This window comes from Camelus ferus, chromosome 5 (genome assembly GCF_009834535.1).
Source record: "Camelus ferus isolate YT-003-E chromosome 5, BCGSAC_Cfer_1.0, whole genome shotgun sequence".
Classification (NCBI taxonomy): domain Eukaryota; kingdom Metazoa; phylum Chordata; class Mammalia; order Artiodactyla; family Camelidae; genus Camelus; species Camelus ferus.
This window is the reverse complement of record NC_045700.1, coordinates 4,802,630-4,824,378: the sequence shown is the minus strand read 5'-3', so window position 1 is coordinate 4,824,378 and position 21,749 is coordinate 4,802,630. Positions and strand designations below refer to the sequence as shown.

Below are 21,749 nucleotides of genomic sequence, written 5' to 3'. Positions count from 1 at the left end.
AGATTTTCTGTTTTCATTGTTTGCAAATGATGCAGCCAACAATGGGTTAATATCCAAAATGTACAGACAGTTCATCTAACTCAGTTTCAAAAAAAAAAAAACCCAATCAGAAAATAGGCAGAAGACCTAAATAGACATTTTTCCAAAGAAGACATACATATGGTCAACAGGCACATGAAAAGATGCTCAACATCGCTGATTATTAGAGAAATGCAAATCAAAACCACAACAAAGTATCACCTTATACCAGTCAGAATGACTGTTGTCAAAAAGTCTGCAAGTAATAAATACTGGAGAGGGTGTGGAGAAAAGTGAATTCTACACTGTTGGGAATGTAAACTGGTGCAGCCACTGTGGAAAACAGTATGGAGGTTCTTTAAAAACTAAAAATAAACTTACCGTATGATCCAGTAATTCCACTACAGAAAAAAAAAAAAACAAAACTCTAAATTGAAAAGGTGTATGACCCCAGTGTTCATAGCAGCATTATTTACAATAACCAAGATGTGGAAGCAACCCAAGTGCCCATCAACATACAATTGGCTTAAGAAGTTGTGGTATATGTATACAATGGCCTATTACTCAGCTATGGGAAAGAATGAGGAAGGGCTTCAAGAATGTGGAATAGAAAGTCACAGAACTCCTCCTCTCCCACGAGTACATCAAAAATACATCTACATGTGGGACAGTTCTCACAGAATCCCTACTGAACTTTGGCAGATGATCTTGTACAATTGGACAAACCTGGTAGGATAAAAAAAAGAAAAAGGAAATTGGGACAGGACCTGTCCCCCAAGGAGGGAGTGGCAAAGGAGGAAAAGTTCCCTCACCCTGGAGAGCCCCCTCTCCAGTGGGGATGTGAACTGGGACAGAAGAGAATTTCAGAGGCTCGGAGGAGAAAGCAGACAGAACAGAGAGAAACCAGCACAGAGGGTCCATGTGATCCGTAGCCTGAGACTTGAGCTGGCTGGTGCAGGCCGGGACTGGGTGCTGGGGGTCGGGCTTCAGAGGACAGACCCTGGAAAAAGCCTGAGGCTGACTGCGCACAGGGGTCTGGAGTGTGGTGTGGGCAGAAGCTGTGAGCGTGTGCGTAACACCCGGGTTCACCATAGAAATCTCCACTGCTGGCGCACGTGGAGAGAGGGGTGCGGTGCAGCTGGCCATAGCAGCCTCCTCTGCTATCCCAGAGGGTGTTGCTGCGCCACCCCATTGTTAATGTGTTCCCTTGAGAAGAGAGTTGGATCCAGACATAGTAGTCTTCTCAGCTTGCTCTGGAGGGGCACAGTCGCAGGTGGGCAGCTCCCAGGCAGAGGCAGAGCTGTCAGCTGAAACCTGGACCCATTCCCAGGGGTAACGTGATTTCACAGGTGTGGCTGAAATTTTAGTCGAGCTCCAAGTGGCTGTGGCAGATTTACTCCACTGGTGCCTTTCTAAACTCAGCATGTGGAACATCTGAGCAGAATACTGGTGCACAGTAGGGGCAAGTCTGGCATTGATAGCAGGCATGTGTATGTGGAGGTGTGGGTGGGGCCTGGGTTGACCCTGTTGCCCATGGTGGATCCAGATGCATGACTACACGTGCACTATAGCAGGTCCTGGTACCTGACATCAGTGGATCTGAACTGGTGACTTTGAGCACAGAGTCTAAGGGATACCAGGGCAGGTTCCCAGCCAAGGTAGGACAAGGGCAGCTTTAACAAAGTAAACTTTGTAAGCCCGTATGAGTGACAGGTGACACCACAGAGGGTGCTTCCCAGTGGACATCTCCAGAGGAATGCTTAGAGACTCCTCTCCCAGCAGAAGTGCCCCGGTCCTGCCTACCTCATGTCGCAACTTAGAAATGGATCTTGGGGCCTCCAACAACAGGGGAGCAGACCTGGCCCCTTTCAGGGTCGTAACAATGACAGAGCAAAAAGGAGAACGCACTCAACATCCTGTGCAGCCTGTGGTCACCACACCCCCAGTCACATCCCAATCATGGGGATAACAGCCAGCACACACAGAGGAAACATGTGGCAGCCACCCACACTAAAACAGCTCTCACGGCAAAATTATGAGACATGCATGGTCTACACAGGGACGCTCCCATGTAAAAACAGCTCTTCAAGACCACTGTGATGCCTCAATTCACAGAGTCAGAAATGTAAGTAAAGTGAAAAAGCAGAGGAACCACTACCAATGAAAAGAACAAGAGAAATCCCCTGAAAGAAAGAACATTGACATTGACCTCTACAGTTTGCCAGAACTTGAGTTCAAAGAGGAGATGGTAAAAGCACTGAAGGAAATGAGAGGCTATCAATAGAAATAAAGACTATTATAAAAAGGAAATAGAAACTATAAAGAGGAGCCAGTTAAAATCAGAAAACTCAACTTCTGAGATAAAACCCAAGCTAAAGGCAGTCAATAGCAGACTAAATAATTCAGAAGAATGAACACGTGATTTTGAAGACAGAATAACAGAAATCACCCAATCAGAACAGCAGACAGAAAAGCAAATGAAAACTAAAGAAAGCAATATAAGAGACCTATGGAGTAATACAAAGCATGCCAATCTACACATAGTAGGAGTCCCAGAAGGAGAAGAAAGAGAAAAGGGGACTGAAATGTATTTGAAGAAATCATGACTGAAAACTTCACAAACTTAAAGAAGCAAACCAGATACCCAAGTACAGGAAGCACAGAGTCCCAAATAAGATGAACCCAAACAGACCTATACCAATACATATTATAATTAAGATGGTCAAAGTTTAAAAAAGATTCTAAAGGAAGCAAGAGAAAAACAGAGTTAGTTACAAGGGAACCCCCATAAAGCTATCAGCTGATTTCTCTACAGAAACATTGGTGGTCAGAAGGGAGTGGCAAGATATAGTCAAAGTTCTGAATAAGAAAAATCTGCAACCTAGGATACACTACCCAGCAAGACTAGCATTTAGAAGAAGGCAAGATAAAGGATTTCTCAGGCAAGCAAAAACTAAATGCAATGATACTAAACCTATCCTAAAAGAAGTATAGAAAGATCTCTAAATTGAAAAGAAGCAGGAATCTATATAAAAAAGAAAAATCACAATTAGAAATGCAATAACTATGGTGAACAACAAAAGAATAAACATGAAGATGTAAAAGAGAGCATCAGAATCATAAAATGTGGGTGAGGGGAGCAAGAAATACAGATTTTTTTTTCATTCTTTTTAGGATGTGTTTGAGCCTACATGATTACCAGTCTAAAGCAAATAGATAAAGTAATGGAAAAACAGGGTAACAACAAATCAAAAGCATGCAATAGTCACAAAAACTAAAAAAAGAAATCAAGCCAATACAAAAGAAAATGATCAAACTGCAGAAGGAAAAACCAAAAGAAAAATAAAGGAACAAAGAAGGAATACAAAATCAACTGGAAAACAAGGTTTAAAATGGCAATAAACGTATCTATCAATAATTACTATAAATGTCAGTGGACTAAAAGCTCCAATCAAAAGACACAGAAGCAGATTGGATCATAAAATGAGCCTACAATGCTGCATACAGGAGACCCACTTTAGGGAGAAGGACACACATAGATTGAAAGTGAGGGGATGGAAAAAGATATTTCATGCAAATGGAAATGACAAGAAAGCGGGAGTAGCAATACTCATCAGACAAAATAGACTTTAAAACAAAGACCATGAAGAAAAATAAAGAACACTATATAATGATCAAAAGGGCAATACAAGATGAAGAATTACACTCGTTAACATGTATGCTCCCAGTATAGGAGCACCTAAATACATAAAACAAATACTAACAGATGTAAAGGGAGAAATTGATGGGAATGCAATAATAGTAGGAGACTTTCACACCCCACTAACATCATTGGACAGGTCTTCCAGACAGAAAATAAGGCAATGGAGATACTAAATGACACAATAGAACAGTTAGACTTGATTGATATTTTCAGGACATTACCATCCCCAAAAAACCAATATACATTCTTTTCAAGTGCATATGGAACATTGTCTAGGATAGACCACATACTCGGACACAAAACAAGCCTCAACAAATTTAAGAGGATAGAAATTATCTCGAATATCTTTCCTGACCACAGTGGCTGAAACTGGAAATCAACCACAGAAAGAAAAATGAGGAAGAATTGACTGCATGGAGACTAAACAACATGCTACTGGGAAACCAGTGGTAAATGATGAAATCAAAGAAATTTTAAAAAATACCTTGAGACAAATGACAATGAAAATACAGCCACACAAAATCTATGGGATGCAGCAAAAGCAGTCCTAAGAGGGAAGTTCATAGCAGTACAGGCCTTCGTCAGAAAACAAGAACAATCTCAAATAAACAACTTAACCTACCACCTAAAAGAATTAGGAACAAACGCAGCGTAAAGTTAGCAAAAGGAAAGATAAAATAAAGATCAGGGAGGAAGCAAATAAAATAGAGATTTTAAAAACACAAAAAATCAATCAAACCAAGAGCTGGTTTTTTGAGAGAGTAAAAAGAGTGAAAAATTGCCATTTGCAGCCACATGGATGGACCTAAAGAATATTATGCTTACTGAGATAATTCAGGCAGAAAGACAAGTACTATATGATATCACCTATATGTGGAGTCTGAAAAATAATACAAATGAATCTTTATACAAAACAAACAGACTCACAGTCATAGGAAACAAACTTATGGCTACTGTAGGGGAGAGGAAGGGGGAAAGGAACAAATTAGTGTGAGATTAACAGACACAAAATAGTGTACATGAAATAGTTAACCAACAAGGATTACTGTATAGCACTGGAAATTATACCCAGTATCTTATAATAACCTATAATGGAATATAATCTGTCAAAACATGAATCTTTTATGTTGTACACCTGAAACTAACACAATATTACATATCAGCTATACTTCAATTAAAAAAAAAGATTCTCTGATTTCAGGAGAGTAAATTTAGAAATGAGACAAATAACAGCTGGTTGATGACTATCAGAGTCAGATGTTACTTTCTTTAAACCTCTGTGGTGGCTACAGGTTTAAATGATCTTTTTTTTTTTTAATTAAAATATAATGTTTATAATGTGTCAATTTCTGGTGTACAGCATGCAACCTAAATGTCCATTGACAGATGACTGGATAAAGAAGTTATGGTATAGTCATACAATGGAATACTACTCAGCCATAAAAAATAATACAGTGATGCCATTTGCAGCAACATGGATGGACCTAGAGAATGTCCTTCTAAGTGAAGTCAGCCAGAAAGAGAAAGAAAAATATCATATGATATCACTCATATGTGGAATCTAAACGATCTTTTTATACTGAACGTTCTGAATCAGCTGGAGCATGTTGTGATGCTGGTGTTATGCTGTGTTGATCCTACAGAGGGTCCTGAAACAGTGGTATCTTTAAGGAAAGAATATTTTAAATGCCTAAAATATGACATTACCCTCAGGTGTGATTATTTCAAGGAATGGTGGTAGAAATGCTACTGTATGGACTAAATAATTATTTTCTTTGTTATAGATGAATGGTCTCGGCCTATATTTGGTCTTACCTCAAACTACAAAGGAATGACAAGAGAGGAGAGGGAGCAAAGAGACCTAGAGCAGATGCCTCAGCGGCGAAGGATGAGCAGGTATGAGGGAACAGGTATGAGTAAGTGCAGTGAATATTGTTGCCGTAACTCTGGGTGGCTTTTTTTGTTGGTGGTGGCTTTTTTGTTTGTTTTTGTTTTATTTGTTTGTTTGGGGGGTTTTTGGTAAATAAGATCATTAAGAAACCTGCAGGATTTTGTCTTTCCTCTCAGCCTGGTGTGTCTTGTAGTTCGGGTACAGTAAAGGTGCACCGCCCTCCCCACCAGGCTTTCGGGCAGGGTCTGGCCTCTGCCACCGCTCTGGAGGTGGTTGTGTTGTTCCAGCCACCTGCCCGAAAACCTTTCTCTTTCTCAGTCCCATTTTCAAATTCTCAAGAGGAAAAAAAAAGTTACTGGTTCAGTTTGTGTCTGTAAACTGGGTGCAGTTACATCCGGGACAGCAGGGTCATTAGTTGCAAATACGGGGGGAGCTGCTCACCGGTGCTCGGTGAGACCTGGTGCGCAGGTGACCCCTGGGTAAGTAGTACTTTCTACTCCCAGTAAGTACGGGGTTAGGGATCACTTTCCCTGCTCCAGTGTAATTGTGGTCTAAGTTGGATATTCCACTTTGCTCTGTCTTTCTTAGTTAAAAGGTTCTAACATTCCTAGTATCTCATCAATTGCTTTTTTCCCAGCACTGGTGGTCAGACACCCCGAAGAGATCTGGAAAAGGTGCTGACAGGAGAGGAAAAGTAAGATTTTTGTATTGATTTTTTTTTTAGACAAAGTAGCGAATGTTCTGCTTGCTGCTAATTTAAGAAAAATAGCAAATTCAATGATGCTGTGTTCACATTGGCAGGGGATGATTTTCAGAGTGACATCCGTTGACTATCCACATGGTATTGGGTGCTCTGCAGGATGTAAAGAGATTGAGATATAGTCCACTCAGTAAAAATTTTGTTGCTGCTTGCTCTGTACTAGACTGTCTGTTAAGCTCTGGAAATCCTGAATCAAACTAAAAATAGTCCATTCTCCCAGAAAGTCTTGAGAAGGGTTCTGTAATAAGGGGAGAGATTAAGCACAGATGTGTGCAAGGCCTGTTTTAGGGACGGCAGGTAGACTGGAGTGGCCAGGTGGCGGTGTGTTGCCTGAGATGATGGAAGGTGAAATTGGAAGTGCAGGTGTTACCAGATTTTGAAGTGCTTTAAATCAGGATGGGGACTTTTCACTTCTCTTTGTGATTTCCTAGAAAGCTTTGAGCATGGACACGAAGTCATCAGATTCTATTGGGAATACTGATATGGTGTAGGGTGGGTCGCAGGGCAGAGGGACTGAAGGCAGGGACACAGTTAAACTGAGACTGTAATGGAGAAGCAGCTGAGTGAGGGGACCAAGCAGGACAGAATGGCCAGGAGTGAGTGGCTCACTGGGTGAAGATTCCAACCAGAATTTTAACTTAAGTAACTGAGATGGTGGTATTACCAGTCACTAAGATGGAGAGGAGGAATAGATTTGAGGACAAAGGTGACTTCTGTTTGGAGCATATTAAATACAAGATGCCTAGTGAGATAGTCCTATAAATATCATGAATCTAGAACTTGGAATTTGGGCTTGAGACAGAGACTTGAAAGTTATCTCCATAGACAAGGTTTTGAATCAAGGAGGTACAGAGTTAAGTTAAACTGAACAGCTTTGAAAAGGGGTGTAGCTAGAGTAGCCAGTGAGCAGATGTGGTCCTGCACGTTGGAGGGGAACCTGGAGGAGGCGGCATTGCTGGGGGGAGAGGCAGTGGTGCAGGGGGTGCCGCCCAGGGGTCTGCGCAGTGTGAGCCGGCATCAGGCAGCACCCGGACTGCAGAAGGAGAGCGAGAAATGAGCTGGAGGGAGCAAGTGTCGTGTGCTTACGGGGAGGTTTACTGATGAGACGGACAGTGGCTTCAGAGGGAAAGTAAAAGTTCTGGGAAATTTTCTAGTCAGTTAATCTGTTCATGTATTTGAAAGTTACAGAAGCTTGATGTTAAGAATAGAGTAAACCAAACAAGGAAATAGAAAAAATTTAGAAATTTTTAGTCTCCTCTTCCTCTCCACCCCGCCAGACGCACACACACACACTGGAAACCACCCAGATATCCTTCAGCAGGTGAATGGTTAAACAGACTGTAGTTTATTCATACCACAGAATACTGCTCAGCCACTGATAGGAACAAAATACTGACACATGTGCCAACTTGGGTGGATCCTCGGGCATTAAGCTGAGTGGATAAAGCCAGTCTAAAGGTTACATGGTGTATTGTTCCCTTTATATGACATTCTTAAAATGCCGAAATTACAGAAATGAATAGGTTCGTGGTCACCAGGGCTAGGGACTGGGGCACACGTGGTAGGGAGGTGGACGTGTTTATAAAAGGGGAACGGGAGGGGTGGGGTCCTGGGGTGGATGCCCGAACCTGCACACGCAATCAGATTGCATAGAACTAAGTGCACCCACCCACCCACAGACACCCACAGATAGACCCGTGCAAGTAAAACTAGGGAAATGTAAATAAAGCTCGATGGATTATATTAACGTCAATATCTTGGCTATGATACTGTTTTGTAGTTTTGCATGTTGTTGCCTTTGGGAGAGACACTGGATCTCTCTGTATTAATTCTCACAACTGCATGCTAATTGTAATTTTCTTGAATTTTTTTAAAAAAGCAAGAAACAGATAAAGGAATTACTGAATGCATTAAGTGTGCAAAACCATGTAAGCTGCTTGATGGGCATACTCAGTTTGGGGGGTCATTTTGATTACCTGGTTTGTTACCTCACAAATGACCACGTGGGCAACTCCATTAGACCAGAGAAATTGAGATTCACAGTCCTGGTGGAGGAACCAGCCTTAGAAGGGAGGGAGCCGTGGTGATTCCTGAAGCCAAGGAGAGGTGACAGGGAATCCTGAATGTGCAGAGGAAGGAGGCTTTGGGAGCAAGCTCGAGGAGTTCATAACGGCAGTAGGAGCGATGCTGGGGCCAGCTAAGACGGACGGCTGGAGGGCATAGGGGCAACCGTGGGAGAGCAGAGGGGGCTGAAACAGACCTGCAGCTGGATGGGATGGGCCCCCCTCCCCGTTCTTGTCTGCATAAGCAGCGCTGCTCCTCTTCCCCTTCGCAGGGCTCTTCGCCCTGGAGATCCTGGATTCTGTGCCCGCGCGAGGGTCCCCATGCCCTCAAACAAGGACTACGTGGTCAGGCCCAAGTGGAACGTGGAAATGGAGTCGTCCAGGGTAAGCGAGCAGGGGCACGGCAGGGCGGGTCTCAAGCGTGAGGCGCTGCTGGGTCTTTCCTCTCCTGTTTTATAGCCCTTAACACTCTTCGGGCTTGTCTGATGTAAGGAGAGCTGTTTTCTGGTCTCCTGTCCGGCCAGAGCAGTTACTGCTGATGAGCTTTCACTTCAGACTAAAAGCAGCAAGTTGGGAAGTTTCTTTTTATTGATCCCTGTATTTCAACTGAATCTGGACGCCTGGAGTGTTCTGGTCCAGTCATTATTTTTCAAGCCCTGAGAAACAACTCGCCTGCTTCTGCCGCCTGCCCCTCTGGTTCTTCACGTTTTAAGTAATTCTGTTGTGAGTGTGCAGACGCGTCCTCTGCCATCACTGTGAATACTGTTGGTGATCCTCATTGCTTGTCAGTAATCTGTTTTTATTCTTCATTCAAACTACTCTTTCTAGCCTGGTATTCTTAAAAAGGGCCTAAGCCGATTGGAAAAGCATAAGAGGCGATTTGCAGAACAGAAACGACTCAGCAAAGTGCACCGTGCTGTCAAGTTCAGCATCGAAGGCAACAGGATGCCCCTGTAGGCCTGGCCCTACCAGAGCATCCGGGAGGTATCCCCAGGGAAGCATGCTCTGCGCATGGGCTTGAGTTGTCCGCAGCCAGAGACAGGGCAAGAGTGTGTGCTGTCGTGACCAGACAGGGCCAGGACTGCTTTTAGTTTCTGAAATAATGACCTAACAGGCACTTAGCGGCCTTCTGGTCCTCTGGAGTGTTTAGACATTGATATGGAATTCTCTTCCTTTATCTGCATCCTAGAGACTGAAAGATAAGCATCGTGGTCTTTCTGACTGGTACCCTGTTTATTTAAAAGGTTTCTCTTAGGGCCCGGAATCATTGTGGTCTGCTTTGCAGGCATGTCAGCTGGTTAGTAAAGTCTTGCTGGAAGGGAGGTGGCTTTTCCTGTTGTCAGTGGTGCAGTAACATGCATTTGAGAGCTCATCGCATAAAGGCTGACACTGAATATTCAGGAGATACACTTAATTATACACATTCATACGTGGTCGGAAACGACAAATACTTTGAAACGTTCATAAAGCTGGACTCGCTGACCTGCTGTGCTCTGGGGTTGACAGTGGCCCTTTGGTGGCAGCGGACTCTTGAGAGTCTGAGCACACTTGCCTACCTTTTGTGTCCCCTCTGTAACCCCTGCGCTGGCAGCTGCTTCCACCGACCACACTCACCTTCCTGCCGGTTCGCTTTGCTGTCAAGCTTTTGTCAAAACAAAGCACACGTTCTTACTGACTAAGACAGCACAGAGGTGGGAGAGCACTGGCGCAGTGCTAAGAACGCCTTCCTCTGTACTTCCTGCCTTTTTCCTTACCTTTATCCATTTCCACGTCCCTTGAGAGTCCCTCCCCCATCCCCCTGACCACCCTGTTTCTCTTCCGTCCTTTTATTCCTCTTTCATAGTACTTTTTTCTTCCCCAGCACACTTATTTTTGAAAACTGAGCACTACAGTGTGGCAAAGAAAATAAAGTAAAAAAAAAAAAAAAATCTCCATGGGCAGTCTTCTTGGGAAGCATGCCTTGTGTCCAGAAGGGCATGTGCCTATCTGCTGGTGTTGCTGGTCATGAGACCACCCTCCCCAAAGGTGAGGGGGGAGGAGGGAGGAGGCAGCTCAGCCTCCCACTGGAGCAGAGAGGTGATAGCCCGAGGACAGGGAAATTCAAGCAGACTTCTTTGCCTTCACCCCACCACTCCCAGATCAAAGTAGGCTGAGATTTATCTTGGCCTGTGTCTGGCATGTCCAAAAAAATAAGTAAATAAGGCAGGTTTGGGGGGCTGGGAGTCCCATGTTTCCATAAATTGGCCCTAAACCACCCGACCCTATTTCCCAGTTCAAGAAGATTCATTACGTAAGTAAATACACTGTAGAATAAACCCCATTCCCAGAGTCCTGTTTATCCTCCACCTAAGTCACCACTGTTAACAATTTAATGTATTAAATGTATTTTCAGTAACACTTTAAGAACACTTAGTTATTTCTGCTTCAAATTGTAGAAAATTTTGAGATTATAAAGAGAAAAATCACCCACCACTCAAAAGCAATTTGATAGAATTTTTGCCTTTTTTCTATTGATACTTTTAATAAAATTAACATTATACTATGTATAATTTATACCTTATAGATTTATCATTTGTAATGGCTGCAAAAGAGTCTGTCATGTGAATATATGATTTGTTTATTTCATTCCTCTGTGGTTCTGATTTTTCACTCCTAAATTATGCAGTAACCTGCTTTATATTGTATGTTTATATGTTAATTTATTCCATGGAATGTTTTTAAAATAACATTAAAATGACAAAAGCAATGCATGTTTTTATATAAACTTTTAAATACAAAAAGCACAAATAAAATTAATGTCACTTATAATCCCACCACACCTTAATATTAACATTTTGGATTATTTCTTTTTGGTCCTTTTTATATGTGTACATAAACATTATTACTGGTGTGGAGTTTTTTGTTGATGTTGGTGGGTGTTTTTTTAGCAGAATTGTGATTATATTCTTTTATACCTTGTTGGGTTTGTGTTTTACTTAACTTATTCATTTGAGTAAACCTTCTTCAATGACAATATTATATTGTGATTATACCATATTTTTTTTAAAGCAAACCCACCTTGCTAATCTTGTAGGCTACGTTTGTTTTTTCACTGATAAAGCAATGCGGCATACACTTTTACTGTCCTAAGAGAGTGATGTTGGGTTGACAAATTGAGAGAGAAGTCATGGGGGTGGGGGTACAGCTCAGTGGTATAGTGTGTGTGCTTAGCATGCATCAGGTCTTGGGTTCAATCCCCAGTGCCTCCATTAAAAATAAATAAATAAATAAATTTCTAAAAAAAAATTGTGTTTAATTTTAAAAAAGAGAGAGAAGTCATTGAATCTGTCGTGCCAGGTACTAAGTTCTTTGTGTTTTCAAGCTGGGGGTAACCAGGCATCTGCCAGCTACAAGTCAAGAGCTGTAACTGGGAGTAGATGAGCACAGCCTGAGTGTGTCCCAGTGGCTGAGGCTGGAGGGCTCAGACTCGAGAGAGGTCCTGGGAGTGGACAAGGCGGAGTCCAGGCTGATGTGTAGAGCTGCTGGGAGTTGGGTAATAGCAGAAATCTGAGCGGGTCAAGCTTCTGATGTGGACTGACTGCAAGTACAAAATCAGGACATACTGTGTGAAAGGAAGTCAGGTATTTGGGACTGTCCAGAAATCTGGGGTATTCAATAGGGTGATAGCTCTTTGTTATCTGATAATGAATTTGTATGCTCTCTCAGAGTACTAGTGGCAAGTATTAAAATTTGACATAAAATAATATTTGGAATTGGGATGTACCTAGAAAACCTAGGATGGACGATCGACATAGCTCTTGTTGAAGAATGACTTGGAGTTAGCTCTTGCTTGTATCTGAGGTGGGAGCTGAGTCCAGAAGTGAGATAAGTCTTGGGGGACTCCCCAACTCAAAAGAACTTCACACACTGGGACCCATCCGAGTGTCTCCCAGGCTCTACCTTATTTTAGCATTTGAATAAATGAGCCTTGCAGGTGACTCAGTAGTAAGCATCTGGGGGGAAGAGTTAGACAAACTCATCTCGTTTTAACCACTTAGCATCCTTAAAGACTGGAATTGTCAGCAACACTGCAGTCAGCAAGGAGTTTGCCCTGAGCTTTGACATAAACGGCAGACCTTTTCAACATTTCTAAAACATGTCGATTTCTTAGAGACCACATCTTTTCAAGACATAGTCTTTTCAGGTTATAGGAGAAATTACCTAACAAGCAGACTTTGAACAGAAAGGGCAAGCAGGAAGAGATGGAGAAGTAATAAGCCCCTTGGATCAAGAGACAGTTTACTTTTATTTTTGTGTCAAACTAATGATTGTGAAGTAGCAATAATAGTAGTAATCGGTGATACTTCTTTTGAGCACTGCTTGTGTGCTGGCCTGTGTGGTTGTATTTGGCATTCTTACCTGAATTCACGGCTCCCAGCAGTCCTGAAAGTAGTTAAGACGAGGGGGTGACTTGCCCAGATTACAGAACCCTGGCCAGTTTCTCATCTGAGTTTAGAGCCCCAGCAAGCACGTAACAGGTTCGCTTTTCTAATCCTCTAACCTTATTCTTATGCTTAAGGCGTTTTCTCGAGGACTTTCTCTGCCTTTTAGAAGATCATTGTTCTTTGTGCCAGCACTGTTTGAAGGTGTCTGCATTGAATGGTCAGCCCCACGTTTGGTCTTTGAAAGGAAGGAGCATGCAGTCAAAATGTAATCCGATGGAATTAGAAGGGTCACAGTTTCCGTTTCTCCACCTTTCTCTCATCTAGCAGATGTCCATGGACTTGAGGCAAAATCTAAAAATAAGGCACAGATAACAACGAAATTGCGCTTCGCTGAGAGAGTTTCATACGCTTTTCTAACACTGCTGTGTACGCTCGCTCTGTCCCCTGAGGTCACCAAAACCTAATCTGGGTATTCCAGCGCTAGGAGCACTTCTGACTGCCAACTTACAGATAAAAGAAGATGAAAGACAGAACTAGAGTTACTTGTTTCAATAATTTGCTCTTTAATTTTCACCCCACTCTTAGTTTCAGGGGACGTCCAAGAAGGGTATCAGTCGGCTGGATAAACAGATGAGAAAGTTCACAGACATCAGGAAAAAAAGCAGATCTGCACACGCAGTAAAAATCAGCATCGAGGGCAATAAAATGCCGTTGTGACTTGGCCTGGGATGTTTCCCCATCTCTGCTAAGAAATGCGCAGTGGACTCTTTGGAGAAAGATGATATTTTAAAAAAATTTTTTAGTGTAAATGATTCAACTTGTATGAAATGTTGTCATAGGACTCACATTTCTCTCGGTTGTATTTAAAACCATTTGTTGTGCACTTTGTACAGAGGAATACTAGTCGTACGTGCTTCTATAAACTTTACACAATAAAATTCCATTCTGGTTTTGGGGGGCTGTCTCTTCATTGTCTTCAAGGATACTTTCTCCTTGGGGGTGAAAATTGGTTATTGGTGAGTGGGAAAAAAAAATCTTAGATACTACAGTGATTTGTGACCCTGCAGAGGTCAGTCTACCCGACTGCGGTACAGCAAGGAGTTTGCTTGGTTCCTGACAGTGAGCTTCCAAAACCCTGGGGATTTCCTGGGTGACAGGAGTGTCTTTGTGATGCTAATGAGGTGAGTCCCGGTAGACCCTAGAAGCTGTAGGATGGGGGCTGGTCGCCAGAAAGACCTACCACACGATCAGAGGGTGCCACTCGATGACAGGGTGATGCTCATGCTCAGATGACTTCGCTGCATCCCTGATGACGTAGCCGGCAGCGCCCAAGGAGTGAAACCCCAGTTCAAAACTCTGGACACAAGCTCGGTGGAGCTTCCTGATGGGTGAACACACTGATGTGCTGAAACGATGATGTGCCTTGACTCCACAAAGAAAAGGTGCGGAAGCCCTGCATTTCCTCCCAGACTCCAACCCTGTGCATGTCTGCATTTGGCTGGTCCTCCTCATTTGAGCCCTTTATAATAAAACTAATTACAAATGCAGTGCTTTCCTGAGTTCTGTGAATCATTTTAGCCAGTTCTTGAGGGTGAGGGGTTTGTGGGGAACCCACATTTGTCGGTCAGTCAGAAGTGGGGAGGGACCCCACTTGCGGCCATCTGCTCAGGGTGGGGCAGCTCGTGGGGGACTGAGCCCTAAACCTGCGGGGTCAGATGCTGACTCCAGGTGGTTAGTGTCAGAATTGAACTGCAGTGTCCTAGTAGGTGGAGGGTGGAACAAAATACTGACAATCTTATTTCTTGTATTTCTCTCAGGGAAATTTTTAATTATTTGATTTTAATTCATTTAAATCTGTTTTCTCCTTGAGGCGTCCTACAATGAAAAAAAAGATTGAGAAATACCGTCTTAGAGGAAACATGGATGTCATTGAAGATGACTATACTAATGGCTGATAATCAATTGGGCAACTGGGGTAGAGAAAATACAGCTTACAGGTATAATAATCTATTTTTGTGGTATTTTAAAGTCATTTTAACAGTCTCGGCAGACTACTTATGAGGAATCTCTGAAAAGTCAAGATGACTAAATCCAAAAATCAGTCATTGATTTTAATTATAGAAATTTCATGATCCAAATTGTGATAGGGTTATTTGGCAACCTTGATTTTCAAAAACACCTGAGAATCTTACTGGCCATAAAAGCCTTTAAACAACCAAAATAGCATGAAATGCACTTTACTTATAAAAGAAACTGTCAGGATCTCTTTACCCTTTCAACAAATTTAAAAGGTCAGATGTAATACTTGTAAACAGCAGGTGTGTAGAGATAGCAGGTAAGAGCTAAATAACCACTAGATGGAGCCGGAAAAACTATCCTGCGACATCGTCTTGCTTTAGATTGATAACTGCAAAAACAAAACAACAAAACAGACACCTACTGAAGCAGATGTTGATGGCCCTCATCGTTAAAAATTCTAACCAGAAAAGAAAGCAGTACTTTAAAAAGATTTAAAAATTATTAATACAGCATTTTGGCATTTACTGAGGTAAGCTCCAGTCATCCAAAAATTTCACCTAGGTAGGGTAAAACATCATGCCACGTGTTAAAGTGACAATCACACCTGAGGAATTCAAAATGTTAAAAAGTTACTAGTTTCTGTAAAAATGACTATTGGTGCTTGGTTTATTTCAGTCTCAAAGCTGGCCAACAAGAATAGCTTTTTTAAGAAAAGCAAATTGGAAATGTTAACAATTTATAATAATACTGCAAGAATGGAAAAATAAGTTTCCACATCCTCTTCACCTACATACACCAAGTGTTAACGTTTTGCCACGTTTACTTTATCATGTAGGAGTAACTTGCTGACAACTTGCCTCCAATCTCCCAACACTTAAGCATATTTTTACCAAAAAACAAGGACTTTAGTTTCTCCCAGTGTTAATGGTGTTAACTTTGATCACTTGTATGTAATAATGCAGAATCACATTTTTTTCAGTTGAAAAAAAAGTTTTAATTGTTGATTAATTAGAGTTATAAATTAATTGTGTATAAAAATATAAAATACATGTAAAATGTGCCATCTTAAGGGACAGTTTAAGTACGCAGTTAGTGGCATTACAGGTATTCACTTCATTGTACAACAGTCACTTCCATCCCCAGAAATCTTTCCACATTGCAAAACTGAAACTGTACCCTCTGGACAGTCGCTTCTAATTCCCCTCCCCTCCGAGCCTTGGTAAGCACCAATCTACTTTGTCTCTGATTTTCGACTACTCTAGGTATATCTTATAAGTGGAATCATGCATTATTTATCCTTTTTGACTGGCGTATTTATTCACTTAGTATAATGTCCTCAAGGTTCACCCATATTGTAGCATGTGAAAGAATTTGCTTCCATTTTAAGGCTGAATAATCTGTTGTATGTATATACCACATTTTGTTTATCCATTCATCTGGGGTATTTTTGGTTTTGTTTTGTTTCAGGGAGAGGTAATTACGTTTACTTATTTACTTATATATCTTAATAGGGTTACTGGGGATTGAACCCAGGACCTTGTGCATACTAAACATGCGCTCTACCCCTGAGCTACACCCTCCCCCCATCCATTCATCTATTTATGGACCCTTGGGTTTCTTCCACCTTTTGGCTATTGTGAATAATGCTGCCATAAACATGGATATACAAAAATTTCTTTGAGACTATGCTTTCAGTTCATTCAAGTATATACCCAGAAGTGGAATTTCTGGGTCATATGGTAATTCTACTTTTAATTTTTTAAGGAACTGCCATGCTGTTTTCTATAATGCCTGCACCATTTTACATTTCCAACAGTGCACAAGGGTTCCAATTTGTCCACATCCTCGTAACACTTATTTTCTGGACTTTTGATAGTAGCGGTCCTAATGAACGTGAGATGGTATTTCATTGTGGTTTTGATTTGCATTTCCCTAATAATTAGTCATATTGAGCATCATTTTGTATTATTCACACTTTCAGTGTCTTCTTTGAAGAAATATCTTTTCAAATCCTTTGCCTATTTTTAAAGTAAGTTTTTTCTTGTTGAGTTTTCGGAGTTTTTTATGTATTCTGGATAATAACTCCTTATCAGGTACATGATTTGCAGATTTTTCCCATTCCTTGGATTGCATTTTCACTGGTTATTGTACCCTCTGACACACAGTTGGTTTTAATTTTGATGTGGTTCAGTTTATCTGTTTCTTCTTTGATTGCTCTGTGCTTTTGTGGTATCCAAGAAATAACTGCCAAATCCAATGTTATGAAGCTTTTCTTATGTTTTCTTGTAAGAGTTTTATAGTTTTAACTATTACATTCAGCTCTTTGATCCATTTTGAGTTGACTTGTGTTTGGTTTAAGGTAAGGATACAACTTTTCTTTTTCTTTATTTTTGGGTGTGCAGGTATCCAGTTTTTCCAAAACTATTTCTTGAAAAGACTGTCCTCTCCCCATTGAATGGTCTTGGCACCCCTGTCAGAAATTATATGACCATATATGTCTATTTCTGGTCTCTACTCCATCAGTCTATATTCATCTTTTCACCAATATGATACTACTTTGACTACTTACTGTAGCTTTGTAGTAAGTTTTGAAATCAGAGAGTGTGAGTCCTCATACTTCATTCTTTTTCAAGACCATTTTGGTTATTTGGGGTCCTTTGAGATTTCATATGAATTTTAGGATAAATTGCACTGTTCCTGCAGTAAACATCATTGGGATTTTGATCGGGATTGCATTGTTTCGGTAGATAGATCACTTTGGGTAGTATTGACATTTTAACAATAGTAATCTGTGAACACAGGACGTCTTTCCATATATCGTTATCTTTAACTTCTTTCAGCAACATTTTGTAGTTTTCAGGGGTACAAGTCTTTCATCTCCTTGGTTTAATCCTAAGTATTTTATTCTTTTTGATGCTATTATAAATGGAATTGTTTTCTTAATTCCCTTTTAGGATTTTTCTTTGTTAATGTGCAGAAATACAACATATTTTTGCATAATGATTTTATATCCTTCAACTTTGCTGAATGTGTTTATTCTAATGGGGGTATGTGTGCGTGTGCGTGTGTGTAGAATCTTGGCATGTCTGCATATAAGATCATGCCTGCAAATAGATGATTTTGCTCCTTCCTTTCCAGTTTGGATGACATTTCTTTTTCTTGCCTAATTGCTGCAGCTAAGACTTCTACTCCTGTGTTGACTAGAAGTCTCAAAAAGTGGGCATCCTTGTCTTGTTCCTGATCTTAGAAGAAAAGCTTTCAGTCTTTCACCACTGAGTATGATGTCATTTCTGAGCTTGCCGTTTGTGGCCTTTATTTTGTTGATATAGTTTCATAGTTTGTTGAATTTTTTTGTCATGAAAGGATGTTGAATTTTGTCAAACACTCTGTATCAATTGAAATGGTCATATGGTTTTTGTCTTTTATTCTGTTCATGTGGTGTGTTCTTTTATTCTGTTCATGTGGTGTGTTATGTTGATTGATTTTTGTAGTTTGAACCATCCTTGCATTCCAGGAGTAAATCCCTCTTGGTCATGGTATATAATCCTTTCAATGTGGTATTGAATTTTGTTGCTAAAATTTTGTTGAGGATTAAAAAAAAAAAACATTTTCAAAAAAAAGCCATGATTTTATTGTTGTCATTGGCATTAATCAGAGTGACTAAAATTATCTTCACTACTCATTATTAATGTTACTGAAATATTCTCTTGTTTTTAGTGATAACATTGAACTCCTGTGATACCTAATGAATATATTGTCTTATCTATATTATATGCTATAGTCATATGATTTCTAGACTCTGGTACTGACCTTCCTGCATATTGATATTTCTTATACAACAAATAGCCTAAAAATCATTCTAATAGCAACCTGTACTTTAACTTTAATTAGGCAAATTTGTTTTTCTAGCTACTCTGACAGTGAGGCCTAATTTAATTTCTTAATTTGGTATAATACACAATGCTATTGTATGTAGCAAAAGAATTATCATAACACACTCTTTCCCACCTCTACTGGTAGGAATAAAGGGTTAGCCAAGTATCTGTAATGAAGAAAATTCAGAATTTCAACAGCTATCTCTAATTACTCTATTCTAAAATTTAATTTCATACAAGTTCTTTATTTTTGAAAATGTGATAAAATAAACAGTTTATCCACATACAAAGTTGATCAAATGAAGTGAAGGCTAAGGAATAATTGTTTGATATCTTATATAACTGTTTTTCTTACTAACAGCTTGTTTTCTTAGTCATAATACATTTTTAAAAATAATTTGTAAGCTTGGAGAGTTTTATATGAGTCCATTATAACATGAGAAATAGATTGTCTTTTTACTTCAATAAATTTTATTTTCTTAGGGTTTGAAAATAAAAGACCATGAGCTTATGCAGTCAATTCAATTTAATAAACATTTATGTTTAGATTATGATACTTGATGATGTATGAAATCTTAAGGTGTAAAAAGTATGACTCCAGTTTCAAGTAGTTTATAATCTTGGAAATAATTAGAAATGCCTCACTCTAAGGATAATTCTAATGGGCATCAGTTAGAAATTGTTACTTTGAACAACCTCACAATCACCAAATACATAATCATTTTTGTTATGCCAATATTCAGAAAGTCATTCTGAAGAGGGCCATCACTGGGTTACATGTAATAATAAAGGCTTACAGATTTTATTTACTTTATTATAAGACATGGACACAGGAGGAATTTTTTCACCTATGTTGAGGGTGTTTCCACCTATCTCGTTCAGTAGCCCCATTTAATTTCCCTTGTAAGAATTCTTTTAAACATGTGGATCTGTTAAAGAATTGATATACTTCCTTACACTGAAGGGTGACAATTTTGAAAGCCAATATCCTTTACTTTCTTTGGCAGCATGATGGAGTGTGAATTACTAGAATTTAAGTTATTTTTAAATAACTTTTTAATATTTTAGCCTAAAGCAGTGTGGTTTTTTGTGTTTTTATTAAATACAATTGGCATACAACATTGTATTAGTTTCAGGTGTACAACATAATGATTCAGTATTTGTTTGCATTGCAAATGATCAGCACAATAAGTCTAGTTAACATCCATCGCTGTACATAGTTACCATTCTTTCTTGTGATTAGAACTTACAAGATTTACTCTATTAGCAGCATTCAAATATGCAATACAGTGTTATTAACTATGGTTGCTGTGCTGTACATTACATCCCCATAACTTACTTATTTTACAACTGGAAGTTTGTACCTTTTGATCCCCTTCACCTACTTCACCTATACCCCCACCCTCCACTTGTTGAGAATTTTTGAAAAAGTATTCATCAGGGATATTAGTCTGTAGCCCTAGTACGTGGGGCTGGATCCTGTGGTGTCTGGCTGAGGGAACCAGGATATCTCAGAGGTGATGTCAGCTGGCTTGGGGGTGGGACTGGGGCCCAGAACACCCCCAGACTAGTGTTGACTTCCTGTGGGTGGAGCCAGGTTCTCAGGTCTCTGGCTGCAGGACTCCGACGGCCCCAGAGCTGATGTTGACCCACTGGTGGGTGGGGCCAGATCCCAGGGTGGCCAGTTGAGGGGCTGGGATGGTCCTGGGGCTGGTGTCCACCTGCTGGTGGACACGGCCAGGGTCCAGAGACTCCTGGTGCTGGTTCCCACCTGCCGGTATGAGGCCAGGCCCTGGGGCTAGTGCCAGCTCATTGGTGTGCAGGGCCAGGTCCCAGGCCCTCTGGTGGGCAAGGTCATGTCCTGGGGTAGCTGTGGATGTCATAAGTCAGCCTGCTTGCTGGTGGGTGGTGCTGTGTCCCCAACCAGCTAGTTGCTTGGTCTGAGGCATCCCAGTACTGGTGCTGACAGACTGGTGGGTAGCCTGGGTCCCAGCACGAAGCTCCAGAGAATATTCCAAAATGGTTCTTTCCAGCACCAGTAGCCACATAGTAGAATGAGTTCCCCAAAATGACCGTGTCTGTGTCCCAAACGCAAGCCCCAGCTGCCTTCTGCCTCTCCAGGAGGCGCTCCAAGATCAGCAGATCTGTCCGACCCAGGCTCCATTCAAATTACTGCTTCTGCCCGGGGTCCTGGAGTGTGAGATTCTGTGTGAACCCTTTAAGAGTGGAGTCCCTATTTCCCACAGCCCTCTGGGTCTCCTGAATGTAAGCCCCACCAACCTTTAGTGCCAGACATTCTGGGGGTTCATCTCAGCACAGGACTCAGTCTGGGGAGCCCAATATGGGACTCAAACCCCCTTTCTCTGTGGGGAGAACCCCTGCAGATGTAATTACCCTCCTGTTTGTGGGTTGCCCACCTAAGAGTATGGGTCTTGGCTGTACCAGGTCTCTGTTCTTCCTACCTGTCTTACTGTGGTTCCTTCTTTATGTCTTTAATTGTAGATCTTTCCTGCTAGTCAATAATGTTTCTGTCAGTAGCTGTAATTTTGGTGCACCCATAGGAGGAGATGAGCTCAGGGTCTTCCTACTCTTCCACCTTGGCTGCTCCCCATTTGTCTATCCTTTCACTTTCAACCCATGCGTGTTTTTAAATCTAGAGTGAGTCTCTTGTAGACAGCATATACAGTTGGTCCTTCACATGTGTGGATGCAAACCCCGTAGACGTGGAGGGTCCACTGTACTACACCACTCTGTATAAAGGACTTGAGCATCAGCAGACTTTGGTATCCATGGGAGATCCTGGAACTAACCCCCAACAGATGTCATGAGACAACTGTAGCTGGACTTGGGTTTTTTTAAATACCCATTTTGGCCAATCCATGTTCTTCTGATCAGGGGTTTAGTCCATTTACATTTAAAACAATTACTGAATGGAAAGGACTTACTATTGCCATTTTTCTACTTGTTTTTCTGTAAGTCTTCCAGCTTATTTTCTT

The 21,749-nt window shown here is 41.0% G+C and overlaps 1 protein-coding gene across 1 annotated transcript in view; it reads left to right on the top strand.

Moving 5' to 3' along the window:
• Window positions 1-14,403, top strand: part of IWS1 (interacts with SUPT6H, CTD assembly factor 1) — a 40,061-nt gene extending 25,658 nt beyond the window's left edge. Inside the window, 4 exon segments of the mRNA XM_032479217.1 lie at window positions 5,506-5,617; window positions 6,250-6,306; window positions 8,708-8,819; window positions 13,445-14,403. Coding sequence (XP_032335108.1) covers window positions 5,506-5,617; window positions 6,250-6,306; window positions 8,708-8,819; window positions 13,445-13,576 — 413 coding nt within the window. The 3' untranslated portion in view covers window positions 13,577-14,403.
• Window positions 14,404-21,749: the final 7,346 nt, after the last annotated feature.